At 35.0% G+C, this 17,532-nt stretch overlaps 1 protein-coding gene across 2 annotated transcripts in view; it reads right to left on the bottom strand.

Moving 5' to 3' along the window:
- Positions 1-16,107, bottom strand: part of lifra (LIF receptor subunit alpha a) — a 31,977-nt gene extending 15,870 nt beyond the window's left edge. Inside the window, exons 1-8 of one of the 2 annotated variants that reach the window (XM_039659267.2) lie at positions 16,014-16,107; positions 6,985-7,110; positions 5,796-5,938; positions 4,695-4,848; positions 2,564-2,836; positions 1,063-1,192; positions 431-564; positions 159-304 (exon numbers count right to left, since the gene is read on the bottom strand). In XM_039659267.2, the coding sequence (XP_039515201.2) occupies positions 159-304; positions 431-564; positions 1,063-1,192; positions 2,564-2,836; positions 4,695-4,848; positions 5,796-5,938; positions 6,985-7,051 (1,047 nt within the window). In that variant the 5' untranslated portion in view covers positions 7,052-7,110; positions 16,014-16,107. Of the gene's footprint in view, positions 1-158; positions 305-430; positions 565-1,062; positions 1,193-2,563; positions 2,837-4,694; positions 4,849-5,795; positions 5,939-6,984; positions 7,111-15,354; positions 15,546-16,013 lie in introns of those variants that run through there. The other variant, XM_039659266.2, reaches the window with a different exon arrangement.
- Between the last annotated feature and the right edge of the window lie 1,425 nt (positions 16,108-17,532).

Here is a 17,532-nt window from a genome sequence, read left to right as displayed (position 1 = left end):
GCTGAATGGATTAGAAAACGGTAAAACTCGACTGTTTAACTCTGGGGGAGTGAAAAAATGAGTCTATTTCCAAAAAAAGTGGAGTATCCCTTTAACTCCCAAGACCACACAAAAATCAAGCAGGGTTCGGGGAGCTGAAATCTGAGCAGTGAACTTACTGCGCTGGAAAGTTCATGGCCGATGAGCTTCAGCTGGCAAATCAGCTCCAGCTTTTTATACGCCGCCACAGGCCAGCTCCACTGCAGTGTGGCGTTCCACGCCTCGACTTCAACCGCCGTCACATTTGCTGGAGCCAACAGATGTACTGGAAGAGAGACAACACCGTCAGAGAAGAGTTCTCACCCATGCGAATATTAAGACACAGTCGCTCGGACTCTATTTATAACGTAGATGTTCTCGATTAAAAGGCAACGTATTGAAAATGTGGTACCGCGGTCGGTGAGTTGGGCAGAGTCAGTAAGCTGAACTGTTCCAAGAAGATTTCGAGCCACCAGAGTCCAGTTCTCCTCCCAGACCTTCCAGCTACACAACCAGGTCTTCCCTTCATTAGCCTCCAAACAGTCCCTGCGGACAGAAACATGGCTTATGTTTAATGCCGAGAACATTAATGGAATTCTTGAAACAGCAGTAATTATGTTAATGATAATAAAAAGCTGAAAAAAATCAGCATATTAGAATAATTTCTGAAGGATCATGTGACACTGAAGACTGGGGTAAAATGATAACAATAACAATAATTTTAAATTTATTTTTTTCTGTATTTTAAATGCAGCCTTGGTGAGCAGAAAAGACTTCTCATAAACTGTGTATGTAACATTAACGCAAATAATTATTAGAATTATGAAATAATATATATTTATAAATATTCATATGTAATATAGGCTACACATCAGACAAGAACTAATAAATTAGCAGTAAAAATATCCATGACATAAGTATGCGTTTCCATCTCATTTAATGTGGTTTGCTGTTTGGTGATCTTTTTATGTACCAAGGACATTACGGTCCCGAGCGCCAAATGCTATAGTGTGGTCAGTGGTTCTTGTGTAGTGCGTCTCTTGCCTTCCATTAAGGGTGTAGTTAGTGCGGTTGATTTTTCTTTTTAAGTGAGTGTCTCGTCCTTTCTTCCAAGAACATTCTGCGGACGCCAGGTCCCGCGTCTCGCAGACCAACCCCTCATCGCCTGGCGGATCTGCAGCAATTACATACAACAAAAGCCACATGCAAGTCACTCTTTAACACTGCACAGCAATCAACAAGCCATTACGCTAAAAATGAACACTTAAATCTCCCTGCATTTCACAGTCGTGGATATATTTACTGAGTTTATACAGTATATCATAATGTTTTGGCAAACCATTTATTAAGATAAATATCTAGGTGGAAAAAACTACAGCCATGGTCAACCATATAGCCTTTTACATAAAAACTACATATTTTCTATATAAAACTTAAAAAAAAAAAAACATTCCTTTTTTTATTTAATTATATTATTTAAAAAAAATTGAAGAAAGAATCCTTTAAAAAAAAAATTCTATTTTAAAATATTTTTAATAGAAAACTGATTTCAAATTATTAATATTCCAGTATGTTTGATCCAAATAATGCAGCTTTGGAGAGCATAAGAGACTTATTTCAAAAACATTAACCCTAACATAAACTTTTGAATGGCATGAATGATTTTATTAGTGCTGTCAAACGATTAAAATATTTAATCGCGATTAATCGCATTAATGTCGTAGTTGACTCGCAATTAATTGCACATATTTATCTATTCTAAATGTCTCTTGATTTCTTTTTGTCACATTATTTTTTCTCATTTTAATGCTCTTATCAACATGGAAAAGTGGATCGGCTGCTTTGTGAAAATATTTTTTATTGAAGACAACATTGACATATACTGTGTTGAATTTCACAATATCATTCTCACTTGGAGCAAATAATCACTCAATGTAACACTGTCCATCAATTAAAGGGTGAAAGAAATACTGACGAGGTCCTGATATCGACGAGGGGGCGGACAAGTCGCATTAGCTGTGTGTGTGTGTGTGTGCTTGTCAATCAAGTGATATTTCAGACTGGACATGCTGCGATGATGATAGCTCAGTTCACAACGACAAAACACACAGATGACGTAGGCCTTGTCAATTGCAACTTTTTAGTAAAGTTTCCATTGAGAATCTTATTAGCATCCATTTCAGCGTCTCACACTCGTCATTCACTTAAAACGTAACGTTAACCAACTATTTGGCCGGCTCACAAGCCCAAACAAGTGAGTGCGTCGTGCCTGTTGTTATGTTTCCGGTCTAGCTAGATCACTTGCGCTTTGGTCGACGAAGCAACAAAACTTCCTCACGCGGCACAAGCCATTAAAATGAATGGGTTTCATAGTGCCGCATCCTGTTTCATAAGCATATGAAAAAAAAAAAAAAAGACTGTTGGCCAAAAAGACAGTTAATCGCGCGATAAAAAAATTTACGGGTTTAACTGACAGCCCTAATAATTATAAATATTTAATACACATTTCTTAATTATTTCTTAAATAACAATGAATTATACTCACAGCCTACGAACACTACAGCTCCTGTGAGGGTGAACATTGGGGAACAGCAGACCACGTTTGTGCCCGTGTTGGCAGATGCTGGCTGGTTGGTTACGGTGATGGCGTAAGTTCTTCTGCTCAGACGTGTGGCGCTCATCTTCTGACCCTTGTACAATATTTCTTTGAAATTGGACTTCTCCTTGACAATACAGCAGAAGGTCGTATTACTGCCCACAGGAACCACCTTATCCTGGGGATACATGTAAGACTCGGACTTCTCAGGAATATCCGACCCTAGAGACACAAGGACGGGGGTAAATGGTTTAAATAACAACTTGTGTGTATACTAGTGCATCCAAAGAGGAACATCAAAACAGAAAATGTCCTTTTATAGCTTTCAAAACAGCTCCAAGAGCAGAAACAAAACTATCTGGTACAAAATTAGATCACTGCCATTATAATCAACAAATGTGTCCGTCTACATTTAAAAAGGCCGGTTCCTAAATTTGTCACACTGCAAAGCTACTCCAGCAGCTTTATTTTCCATTTCTGTCAGAATAAATATCATATTTGTGAAATACTTAACACATAAAAGTTGAAATAACTTTTGACTGTCACAATAGAGTACAGCCCGACAGGCTGATACCGATACAAATATTTGTTGGTTTTAAAATCCGATATATCGGCCGATATTATTATTTATTTTCTTTATTTCAGAAACGCGCAACAAAATATTAACAGATTTCCCAAACATTAGTAATTTGTAGTTAATTATGAGTTTTAACTAAAATAATATGATAATGCATAACTGGTTCTCTCTGCCCAACTCTGGCTGGATCAGCAGGATGTGTGGCACGTTATACACGAGTGTTGCCAACAGGGACGGTGTAGAGTGCCCTCTGGTGGACAAACTATACAACTCCAAACACTAATGACAGAGTGATTTGTCCATTTTTATTTTATTTTTGAAATATTAATTTATCAGTAGGGCTGGGTAATAAATATCGATTTCTCGATATTAATCGATTCTCATTTTTACAAACCGATATCGATTTTTAAATCTTAAGAATCGATTAGTCTTCCTGTTTCATTTGAATGAATGAGACATTGTATCGCGGCTGCGCGCATCCAACAAATCGCAATAATTTTGTCCTTTGTTACTATTGATATGAAACAAAGTCTCAATTTTCAAATTACGTCCATTTTCTTTAGAAATTCAAAAACATAAATAGCGTTTTGCCGTTTTGGCGCTGTGGCGTGAGATCGCTCTGGCGCAGCTCCAGAGAAGCAGCAGCGCTGATCTCTCTTCCGGGTTAATAATACCGGTCACAGCGCGAAATAAACATGAATGAGCATCTGAAAGTGTGTTAAAAGATCGAGTATAACTTATCTAAATCCGTATCATGTCACATTGATTCGCTCAATCTGCGTTTCAACCGTGGAAAAACGTCAATTAAACAGCTTGTAATCAATGTCATATATCGTCATATTTACCTCAGAAAACGTACATCAACTCGTTAGTCCACACTCGTTAGTGTTCTTCAATATTTAATGCATATTTGAATAAATCTGGCAAGTTTTTATGACAGCCACCATTTAAATGTTTATATTTCATATAATCTTCTTATTATAAAAATAAATAAAAGTGTAATTTAAGTGTTTGTATAGCTACAAAACAGTTCATTATTACCTTCATATTAGGCTAATGAAGCCTAGTAGGCTACAACTAGACTATATATATATAGACCATAGTTTACAGCATTTAAGAGATTTGATTCCCTTGAGAAAAATTGCCATTTATTGTAACTGATATCCAAAATAATCGATATTGAATCGAATCGAATCGTAATCGAAATCGAATCGAATTGCAAGCTTGTGAATTGAAATCGAATTGTGAAATTTGTCTCAATACCCAGCCCTATTTATCAGCCATTATAACTGCCGATACCAATATTTTAGAAAATGCCAAATATCGGCCGATAATATCGGGCTGCCGATATATCGGTCTGGCTCTACAATAGAGCCACTGAATTAAATGACTTTGAATGCTGAAATAGGTCTTCAAAACAAAGCCCACAAAGTGCAGTACGTTTGTTTGTGGGCTGATTTTAAGAAAAGTTTGCAGATGCTCAGGCCGAGTTTTTCTCAGTACCTGGAATGGTCTGAAGGGGGCTCCACTGGCTGACCGACTGCTGGTTTCGTGCTCTGATTTGCACTGAATGAGAAGTGCACTCCAATGGTGACGGTGAGCGCCAGGTCCAGACGCGCAGTCCTGTCACAGGATCTGCTTTAACCGCAACCGTCTCCTACACATTAAAACAATGTAAATCACTGCATCTGCCAAATGCATTCATGTCAATTGCCTCTCAAATTTGACAGTTCATGCAATAGAGAATCGAACGGATGATTTAGGTGTTGAAAGCACCATTCTCTACATTAGGAAAGTGATGAAAGCAGTTTTGACCCCTTGACCTCAAAAAAACGTCAGCATTCGCAAATGAGTTTGTAATAAGTGATCTACTCCATTCAACTTTTGACAAGGGCATGTATGCTGAAGGTCAAATTCACTTTCCAAAAGCACCTCAAAATATCCCATAATGCTTCTTTACTAGATTTGGAAAAACATGCACTGATGAATTGCACTCAATAAGAAACAAAAACACATAAATTCCGATTTCATGTTGACATGAATATTCGAAGGCATTTACATCACAATTATGGACAGGGTCTGTGGCATACCATCGATTACCACAGGAAGCCATTAAGACTCATCCCTCAGTTAAAAAGGATCAGTAATGCAATTACAACGAAAGGCCAGCAGATATTGTTTTCTGTGGTAATCAACATTGAGCCGATAGAGATGCATTTAGCCTTGATTATTGCTTTACGGGTCCAATCAATCCAAATAAGCAAAACATATTTTGCAATATAGACGGACTAACATTCCAAAACAAGTTAGACACGAATGTAATCCCTATCATTACATGTAGCTCTTAAAGTCACAGTGGGTGGTGACTCATAGGAGATGGGAAAACTCTGAGCGGAGAAACTGGTTCGAGTGTATTTGCATTTAATCGCGTTATTGAAATGAAGGTGGAACCGCATTGTGTCATAAAGACCTGGATGTTACACAAAAGACATGATGTTCCAGTAATGATTCCCAGTGCTTAATGGCTCACACCCAAATGCAAGGCAAGCATCAACCCTAAATAACTAAAACACGGATTAACGGCAGAGATGTAAGAGCGCTTACGTTTAGCACCACATTCATGAGCTCGGTGTGGAAAATCTCGACGTCGAAAAGCGATGAGTCACTTTGCCATGACAAAGAAAGGGTCTGTGCAGGTAAATCAGGCTGTAGTGTTAAACCATGGGGCACAGGAAGTCCACTCAGACCTGTAAAATAACACACAGAGAGAGAAGAAGAAATGACTTGGGCATTCATTTCAGTTGGTAAATCATATGAATTAAACCATCTATACACTGAGCAGTTTTTCTATAATCTATAATAACAGTACAATCAAGTTTCCACATTGATAAGAAATGTTTCTTGAGCAGCATATTAGAATGATTACTTAAGGATCATGTGACTGAAAAAAATGGGAGTAATGAAGTTTTGCTTCACAGGAGTAAATTACACAAACAGTTTTGGTAACACTTTATTTACATACAGTATATGTTACATGTACTTATCATAGTAATAACAGTAAATTATGCATAATTACATGCAATTAACCCTCAACCAAACCCTGATCCTACCCAGTAACCCTATAATAAGTACATGTAATTGCTTAATATTACTCAGTACTTAAATATATAATTACACTGTAACAATGACACCTTAAAGGGATACTCCACTTTTTTGGGAAATAGGCTCATTATACAACTCCCCCAGAGTTAAACAGTTGAGTTTTACTGTTTTTGAATGTATTCAGCCGATTTTCTGATATTTAGAAGAATATTAGTAACCAGACAGTTTCTGGTCTCATTGACTTCCATAGTATATTTTTTTCCTACTATGGAAGTCAATGAGACCAGAAACTGTCTGGTTACTGATATTTTTCTAAATACCAGAAAATCGGCTGAATGGATTGGAAAACGGTAAAACTCAACTGTTTAACTCTGGGGGAGTTGTATAATGAGCCTATTTCCAAAAAAAAAGTGGAGTATCCCTTTAAAATAAAGTGTAACCCAGTTTATTGAAGCTGTAAAATTGAATTTTGAATAAGATCATGACATTATATTACAGTCCTCAGAAATTTGAATGGACTAAAATGTATTGCTACATTTTATTGTAGTGTCAAAATCACACTCACACTAAATTTAACCAGGGTTACGACATGTTTTGTTGATGTCATGTAATCCGAGTTAAACCTGGGGTGTCGAGTTTTAAATCTCTAACATGTCCTGATCAGTCTGGCTAGGACTTTGATAACACTCACCGTTCTGCCCTCGAGAGCGTAAGACGCCGAGGCTCAGCAACAGAGCCAGAATCACCCAGCCCTGCATACTGACCGAACCAGCAATGCTTTACCGCTTACAGAAAGAGATGAACACAAGAACACAACCTACGACAAAACACACAGGACATAAATCAGAGGGTTAAACATAATAACAGAATAACAGCCCGCAATTGCGATACTGAAAAACCAACAGAAAAAAATAGGAAATCATACTGCATTTATGTTATAAGTCCAAATGACTGTTATTAGGTCTATATAATTTTATCAACCACAGTATAAGAATGATGTGTCTTTTATAACAAGCACTCTTGAGTCTTGACAATTTGTGAACGTTCAGTATTACCTTTCAATACCTATAGTAGGAGACCTCCAAAACTACATTTTTAACCTTTAAAATAGCAAAACCAGGGTACTTTAATAAAAAAATAAACATACCACAATTTAACTGTTTACTTTACACACACACACACACACACACACACACATAAATCAGTAAAAAAGGCTGGAAAGATAAAACCCCTTAACAAACATGGGGAAGTACACACACACATTACGGATTACAGCAGTATACCACTTCTGGTTAGTATACACACGTTATATAATAGCATTTGGAATCATTTTTATACATGGTTTCTATTTTCAATATTCCATTATTTAAAAAAAAAAGATGCATCATTGCTACATGGATTAAATAAACATACTACAAAGCATTTAAAATATGAAACCAAAAAGAGTAATTGCATAATCACGATATTTATCAACAATATTAATAACATATTCTTCTGTTAATAATAAATTATGATTATTATTTTTTTTCCTTATCCTTTGGAATAGTTATACCCTAATATAATTATACAGCTTGATGCAATTTAAATCAGAATTAATCACACTATTCAATGTTTTGTCTTAAAGCAATAATACAAATTTATTTCTATATCTATTTATTCCCTGAAAATCCAGAATTTCCAGTCCTCGACTGCATAATAAATCATCAACAAAACATCAAACTGAGATTTAGGAATGCAAAAAAAAACAGATTAAACAAGCCCTCTCTTGTGTAGACACATGTTCAGTAGTCTTAAATGGCATTCACACAGCCGTTCGTTTGATAAGATGTCTGATCTCTCAGATTTGAGGACTGAGACAGAGAAAATGTGGCACAATATTGGTACGGATCATGAGCCTCTTATCAGCGCTGGACATTCCTAAAGTGAATTCACGAGGGAGTAAATACAACATGCATCAGATTCCTTCCTATGAAAGATTAAATTAGCACAATGCTGCAGCTCCTACTTCACTCCTACCTCACTTAAATTAAAGAAATTTCTCGATCAAAGCTGTAAAAAGAAATCATATTAATACAGAAACTAAATAACTAGATGTTTACAGTTTCACAAGAATGCTAGACGTTGTGATTGGCAGGGCACTGTTGTGCAATCAGGTCTTCTGAGCAGCTTTTAGCACATTTCAATGTGGATTCAAGGTAGTTACAATACATCCTGGTCTAAAGCAAGTTTGAGGAATCATTTACATCTGCAGCACAAATGTTGCCGGATGAGTTACCGTACACACAAAAGCGTAATGCTTCAGGTAATGGACCACTGACTACCAAGCTAACATATTCAGCAACCCACACTGCTCAAGGTATTATTTAGATAAAAATTAGCTAAATGGATCATGAAAAAAAAACACATGGTGAAGTTGCAGCTTATTTGACAAGTCTGGCCATGGGCAACGATGCCAAACACAAGTTTAAACAAGCCTCCAAACTCTGCCCCTCCCGTAACTGAATCCCCAAACACCACCTCATACTGAAACTGAAGCCATTTCACATTTCCAGTAAACTAAAGCCTGAAAAAAAAACATTTTAAGTAGAAAAATAAACAGTTCAGAATCCAAGAAAGAAGAAAATGTGCATTTTGTATTTGGCTATGCAAATAACCCTACAGTTTCTGCCAGAATAACCAATAAACATATTCTTGCCTCAGCAAAATATCTCAAACTTTAAGCAATAATGTAAGCAAACCCTGAACCGAAGACTTTATTTACCTTCAGTTCAGCATGTAACCAATCCAGCACTTTATTCTAAACAATAGGACTCTGAAAGACAGACCCAATGCATATCTAGAGACCAGAATATCAGACAGATTTTCGGTCAGTATGCACCCTAGCAACCGCATAGCAACACCCCGGTAACAACCCAGAGTCTTACACTTATGCATAGATGTCTCAGTGTTTATGGACTGCTTGCTATATGTAAGCCATCCGCCATGCATTATTATTTACATCTGCAATAGACATTAGCAGATGGTTTTCACAGCATTTAGTTTTTCATTAAAGGAATAGTTCACTTTTGAAAATTTTGCTGATAATTTACTCAACCCCATGTCATCCAAGATGTCCATGTCTTTCTTTCTTCAGTCGAAAAGAAATTAAGGATTTTTCTCCATATAATGGACTTCAATGGGAACCAAACGGTTCAAGGTCCAAAAGACAAGTTTCAGTGCAAACTGTTCAAAGGGATTTAAACGATTCCAGACGATAAATAAGGGTCTTATCTAGCGAAACGATCGCTCATTTAAAAAATAAATAACAAGTTTAAGTTTTATAAGCTCAAACGGTCGCCTTGCTTTGTGACTCTCCTATTTGAACTCGTTCATCAAAATTAACGAATCTTTTTCCGAGGCATTTGGTTCATTCAACAAACAAAACAAGGCGAGAACAGAACAAGGCGAGCATTTGAGCTTATAAAACTTTTTTTTTTTTTTTAAATGAGCGATCGTTTCGCTTGATAAGACCCTTATTCATCGTCTGAAATTGTTTAAAGCCCTTTGAACAGTTTGCACTGAAAGCGTCTTTTGGACCGCGAACCGTTTGGTTCCCATTGAAGTCCACTATATGGAGAAAAAATCCTGGAATGTTTTCATCAAAACCCTTAATTTCTTTTCGACTGAAGAAAGAAAGACCTGTACATCTTGGATGACATGGAGTAAATTAAAATTATCAGCTTAATTCTGCAATTTTATGTTGCATATTGAGTTAAAAACAAACCAGCACATTCTCACCTCTGAAAGGTTATCCCATTTCATCTGGAATTTATAGCTTGGTTGTTTTTACAGTCATAAGCTGCACAATGCTATGACATTATCACTGAAAATGCATTTATTTGTTAGTTGAGACTCAAGATGGCAGTTTAATGTGGCATCTAGTACACAAGCATCATGCTCTCGAGGTTTGCATGTGCAAGCATCACTTACGTTTTCTTTATAAAACAGAAAAATCTTGTTTTGGGGGGGAAACCTTGAATTAGACAAAACCCAAACATTCATTCAGACCAACCATCAACCTATTGTTGTGAAAAAAACAAAAAGGTAGTTTTCCATTTCCCTTCTAAGTTGTCATTTATTATGGCTAGAAGCAAATCTAGATTGCTTTCAAATAACAAATATCCGTTAGGAACAGGATTCTCAATATTGACTTCATATCAGGTCAGCGATCCATGTGCTGCAGGTTTACAGTAAAATAAAACATCACGGATGCGTTTGCAGACATTGTTTGCGGTTTTGTTTGAGAGCTCACAATGGTCTTGCTGACAGATCTTTTTAATGTTCCAACGAGTGTGAACGGCCAGAGGGCAAAGAACAGGAAAACAGACAGGCTGGAAAACAAACCCATGGATCACTGCAAACCCGTTTCCTTGCATCACCAACATAAAGTCATGATTACTAGAAGTCATCTGAGATAACATGTTTACAGTCTTTGAAATATTACTGTATTTTTCATAGATTTATTTTTCGCTCTAATCATCCAAATATAACAGCCCACACATGCAGGGCGCTGGAATCCAGTGTTTGTGTTGGCAGCCTGTATTTTGGGTCTGCACAAAGTGTGTGAAACTCTAGTTACAGACAATACTGTGAAACTTACCAGCTACTCACAATTCCAGTCAAGCTACATTTAAAAAAGTAGTTAGTAGTGCAAAAGAAGTAACTAAAACAAGTATATTGATGATATTTAGGCAAATTAAATGGTCATATATTATACAACCATACTGTACATCTAACAATTCTGTAAACTTTGTACATTTTGTTAGTAACAAGTATAAGAGCCAATTTGAACACAAATGTGCACTAGTCAACTAAGGGTTAATTTCCATTAACTTTTTTTTTTACCTTGGCAATTAAAGGTACAATATGCAGGATTTTTGCCGTAAAATATCCACAAACCACTAGGCCCCAATGTTATATATTTTGTTTAGTTGATCCCAAATGTTTCCAACTATTTATAAATCGTTAGAAAATTGCGATTTTTAACCAAGGAAACGTGGCGTGGCAGGCAATGACGTCATATCCGCGTTACCCCCGGTTTCCGCCAGGTTTGACCTCGTACTGCAATAGTAACTATGGCGACAGACGTGGACAACTGGGTCGGTTATGCCCGTTACGCGTGCTCAACAGCGTGAGCGTCCCTAGCAGGGTTTTGTTCAAACATTATGGACCATGGCAAGCAGACTTTGAGACAAAAAGAGGACGAGATCTTTCGAGATGCCGAGAGCTCCACGTCCGCGACTAACTTCGATTTGACAGAGACGCGAGTGTTGCATGATACTTGAGCAAACAGGTGAGCAAATCAATGTATATAAAACTAATCAATGTTATATAGTTCAACATGATGAAAAGTTAGAAGATGATCTGTATGTTAATCTAGCTTAGTCTCATACAGCCAACAAACAACCTAACTAACATTCAACACACTCAAATGTTACGTTTAGTGTGATAGTGAAACTGTTAGAGCAAGTGAAACTCATTACCTCAAGTTTAATTAATCTAATAAACTAACCTGTGTGAGTAATTCAGCGTGTAGTTCGGTAGAATTAAATGTCCTTACTCCTTTACATCCGCGGGACTCGTGTTGCGTGTGGCGCTGGTATACATCTAGCAATCGCGCACTGCTTCATCCTACAGTCTTGTTAAAAAACATCACTGTATTCACTCATCCATAAAAGATCCATCAGCTTGACGACAAGATCCATAATTCCGCTTAATACAGAATATACGTCATTAATATACGCCTTTGTTATTGTAAGACGTTAGCGACCCCTGGTGGCGAAACAATCTTGCATATTGTAACTTTAACAGAAACGTTTATTAAACTTAAAAAAAGCTAATAAAAATGACTAAACCGAACTGAAAATAAAAAAGCTAAATCAATATATTAATAAAAGCTATAATAGTATATGCTATGATAAAATAACATTGGCACTAAATAGGCAACAACAAAACAATAAATAAATACTGGTTGTGCGACAAAAAAAAGAACAAATGAAATGCCATAAAATTTAAAAATATGTCTGCTTTAAAGCTGGTGGAAAAACGAGAAGGAGAATAATTTGCGACAGTTTCCATCAGTTTGCAAGAACTACAGAGTCTGATCTCAGATCATTCCTCTGGAATCCATGAAAGATCTGACAGAATTCTTCCGTGACATCATCATTTTCGTTTATTTTCTGCACCATGAATGGACACAAATTCCTCTCTTTCCCACCCAGCGCATTTACACATGCTGAGAACAATGACAATCTGTCCAGAGCAGAGTGCTCTAATGGCTTCCTTCCACTTATATCACACAAAACTACACTAAATGAGTCAGAAGACATCCAAACCTCTGGGGGAAGTTGCAGTTTCACAGTTTACCACATTTGACTTGGAACAGACACATTATAAGGGAGACCAGAGGCGTTTCATTAATGTAAATAAAGCTAAAAATATATATATATATATATATAAATATTAGACGGAAAACAACGACTAACTGAAATAAAATGAATTGGAAATAAAGAAATAAATCACAAAAACTAGAATAAATAAATTAAAGCTAATACCAAAAAAATACAAAAGGACAAAAAACATGGCGAAAACGTAAAATATAAAAATAAAAGCTAAGACAAAATACTTATAAATACTATAAAAGTATATACATAATAGTCAAATAACAGTGAGGGTACGGCTATGCCATTAATCATAATTTATTTAGGCTCCCAATAATTACACTCTAAAACAATGCTGGGTTGTTCCAACCCATCAAATATTAACAAAGCCGACTGGTGATTTACATTTTTTTTATTCAAGTTTTAAACCCACTGGTTGGGTTGAAAAATAACCCAGAATTTTTTTAGATTGTATAAAAACAAGATAAACGGGGTAAAATGATTGTTTCCGCTGGTGCATCTTCCTTTCCTTCACAGCGGTACGCTTTCGTTCCTCCCTAAATGCCCAAACTTAACATCTAAATCCTCCAAATAAGTGTGTTGTAAAAAAACGAATCTACTGTTGCTAAACTGCGGGACGTGTTTAACATAAAACAGTGCTGTTCAAACCAGATAAACCCGCAAAAGAGAGGCCCCCAGGAGGCGTTCCGTGTGTCAGTCAGAGATGAACACGGATAAGCTAATGTGCTTCACAAAGATGTCAAAATGCCTTTTTGGCAAGTACCCACACGGGTGATGTCTAATGTAAACTTACACAGATAAGGAAGAAAACATGTGTGTAACAGTATGTTGGATCTGTTCATTAGCTCTTAAAGTGACAGCAGCCTAATAAACCTGCTGCAGTCTGTCTAATGATAATCAAACAACAAAAGACAAAGCAAAATCACTCACTGCTCTGACTGATTAATGCAAGTAGCTTTAATCTATATTTAATGTGTACAGAAAGTTTATAAGTGTTTTTACATTTGACTATTCAATGTTTTTATAGGCTTACAGAATACAGAATATCTGAATACCACTGTTTAAAACTATTTAATTTGTATTTTTGTTTTGTTGTGCTTATATATCCATTTTGTTTGTCTTGTGTAATAATTTTGAGGACCTTTATTACATATTAACCCAGTATTATTTTTTCGTATTTAAGTTTCGATAATTGTGAAATTTCACTGATATTTAAGATTACTCATATCGTGAAAAGGGGCTTTGAACATATCACTAACCAATAATCATGTTACAAAATCGTGACATCAATATTGACCGAAAATAATTATTATTATAATTTGTGGCCATAATTAAGCAGACCTAACTGAGGGTGACCCAAATTCTGAGGGCCACCTAACCCAATATAAAGTAGGCCTAGGCCTAAATATTAAAAATCCATGATAAGTTTAATAAACATCTGTGTGCTGAAATAAAAGACCCTCTTAATTTGTTGTGAGACAGTGAATCAAACAGATGAGATCAGACATTAGATTACAGGGACGGTCCACATGAAAATGAAATCATGTCATTGTTCTCATTTTGTTCCAAAAACTTTGGCATATAATGACAACATTCAATTCACGGTCTAGAAAAAAAGCAATGAAACTGTCGACTGAGTCTGTCAGTATTCTGCCTCACATTTCCATCTTCTTAAGTAAACAGCGACAGAATATTTAGGTCTCAAGGACAAGACCACAAGAGCAAGACTCCAATTCAGCTAATTACGGACTGCTGGTTCTGTTTACTTATAGTTCAAAGGATCTCATATGTTCAAAATTGTTGTGCAATAACTTACTGATTCATAAAGTCAACACAAGCAATGGTACAAGATGTATCATTAGTGGATATTGTCCTGTAATTGTTGATTTACTAACCTTCCATTGTATGGTCACTCACAAAACTGCTATCAAATTATCACATGGCACTGATAACCAGTATATAGTATTCTTTTTTTTTTAAAACACGAGTCTCACTTTAACGTTACATGCACTAATAGAAAGTACTACATGAACCATGATTTTCAAAATTACCTTAGCAATATTTCAGTACTATGTGGTAACTTACATAATAAAGTACCATGGTGTTATCTGATAATTTGATGAAAAGGCTTTGAAATACAAATTGATGTATAGTAGCACATGTCACTTGATATCATGGACGATACAAAGTATTCTGGGTTAAAATATAAACTGATAATGCAACGCCCGAAAAGATTGTTTACAATAAACCACAGCAAATACGCTCCATGAAAGAAAACAACACGAAAATAAATACATAACCCATTTAACCAACCAAACCAGGACCTTTAAACAAATATATTTCCTTTAATTCACATCATTTGGTTATAAAAACTAACAAATAATCAAGATTCAAATGCCTTTAACGAAATGGTCATGTCGAGTAACGTTTGTTTAAATTCGTCTAACTAACGTTAATCTTATAAGTAACGTTACGTTATTAATTTCACAGCGAAACATTTCGATATGTCAAAAAGACTTATATTATATAAAAAAACACACACGTCACGAGTTAATACAGATAAGCAGGGGGATTTCTAACGTAAAAAAACAACATGTTCCCAAACAGTTAACGTAAGTTACCTTGATGTTTTTAGTATCCAATGTCTTCGAAATCACTCGGTTATATCCATAAAAATATCGACTGCTATCCGATCTGGTGTGTTTGGGTTAATGGCAGCGCATATGGCCTTCCAGACGGGTGTCGGTTGTCGGAACTGGGGGAACAGAACCGGATTCCCATTCCCAAATGGCTCCAGAAAATGAACTGGATCAGATCGGTTCTACCAAGCGTTCATTATGCGACAAACACTTGTCTTCCTCCAGGGGGCGAACGTTGGCTCAAGAATCGCAGCATGTTTACGTTTTTTTTTAATGTCATTTGTATGACAGTTGAATATAACGGGCCAATTCTATTAACTTAATTCCACAAATTAGTACCGGACACATATGGAAATTCAACTCGGTAATCTCTGTAAAAAATTCTTAAACCGTATTCTTGGTCATCACAAACGACTTTGATTAGTTCTTGATCACCACAAACGACTGTGGTTAGTCCATCTCGACTAGCGCTGAGAAAAGTACCAGGTACCACGTGACAAAGTTATCCGTGTGTTTCTTCAGCAGTAGTAGGGATAATATTTTTACATGAAGCATAATACAGATAATATTTTATATCCAATAATTTAAAAATGGACAGTTAAGAGGAAAAAGTGCATAATTGTTATTAAGTTCCAACATACCGGACCAATCAGATGCAACGTTCTGTTCGCCATGCCACGCCCATTCAGCTCATTTTCAGTGGTTCTGCAGTTGCATCCTCGTCTTTACTTTCTCCAGGGATTTTTATACAGCAAGCGTGCTGGACGCAGGACGGAGGGGGATTGGAGATGGGACGGGCCATGGGAGCGTGGGCGGCTTCGTGACGTGGTGAAGAACCACTGAACCAACACCAAATTGTACGAAAAACAAAACTATAGTGTACATTCACTATGACCACACAGCGTGTAGTTATAATACAGCATTTTGTTTTAGGCCTAACCAAAATAAATGAGATAAAGTAAAAACAGGTACATGCTTTATATATATATATATATATATATACTGTATATATATATACTGTATATATATATATATATATATATATATATATATATATACAGTATATATATATATATATATATATATATAATTTTTATTATTATTATTTTTTTTTTGTAAATGGATATTAGATTGTATTTTTGTTAAAGGGTAACTAAACACCAAAACAACTTTTTTTAGTTAATGATCTGTAAAAAAGGGGACAAGTTAAAAATAGATGATTTTTTAAATTAACAAAAATACATGTATAAATTACACATTTATAATCTAATATCCATTTACAAAATACATTTTATATAGGACTATTCGATATCTATCAATTCTTTAGCATTAGTATTAGTAATAAAAATCTTAAATAACATCCAAATCTTGATATAAACTTGATAAACATTGTTGACAGTTTTTATTTAAGACTGAATTTGTTGCTCATGTTTTGATTATAATTCTGTTTCTGTTAAAAAAATAATAATAAAAATTATATATATATATATATATATATATATATATATAATTTTTATTATTATTTTTTTGTAAATGGATATTAGATTGTATTTTTGTTAATAAAAAAGGGGACAAGTTAAAAATAGATGATTTTTTTAATTAACAAAAATACATGTATAAATTACACATTTATAATCTAAAATCCATTTACAAAATACATTTTATATAGGACTATTAGATATTTATCAATTCTTTAGCATTAGTATTAGTAATAAAAATCTTAAATAACATCCAAATCTTGATATAAACTTTATAAACATTGTTGACAGTTTTTATTTAAGACTGAATTTGTTGCTCATGTTTTGATTATAATTCTGTTTCTGTTAAAAAAAAAATAATAAAAATTATATATATATATATATATATATATATATATATAATTTTTATTATTTTTTTTTTGTAAATGGATATTAGATTGTATTTTTGTTAATAAAAAAGGGGACAAGTTAAAAATAGATGATTTTTTTAATTAACAAAAATACATGTATAAATTACACATTTATAATCTAAAATCCATTTACAAAATACATTTTATATAGGACTATTAGATATTTATCAATTCTTTAGCATTAGTATTAGTAATAAAAATCTTAAATAACATCCAAATCTTGATATAAACTTGATAAACATTGTTGACAGTTTTTATTTAAGACTGAATTT

The sequence above is a fragment of the Pimephales promelas genome, chromosome 4 (assembly GCF_988280905.1).
Source record: "Pimephales promelas chromosome 4, fPimPro1.hap1.1, whole genome shotgun sequence".
NCBI classification, from domain to species: domain Eukaryota; kingdom Metazoa; phylum Chordata; class Actinopteri; order Cypriniformes; family Leuciscidae; genus Pimephales; species Pimephales promelas.
Note: the sequence above shows the minus strand (reverse complement) of the source record. Positions and strands in the feature narration are given on the sequence as shown.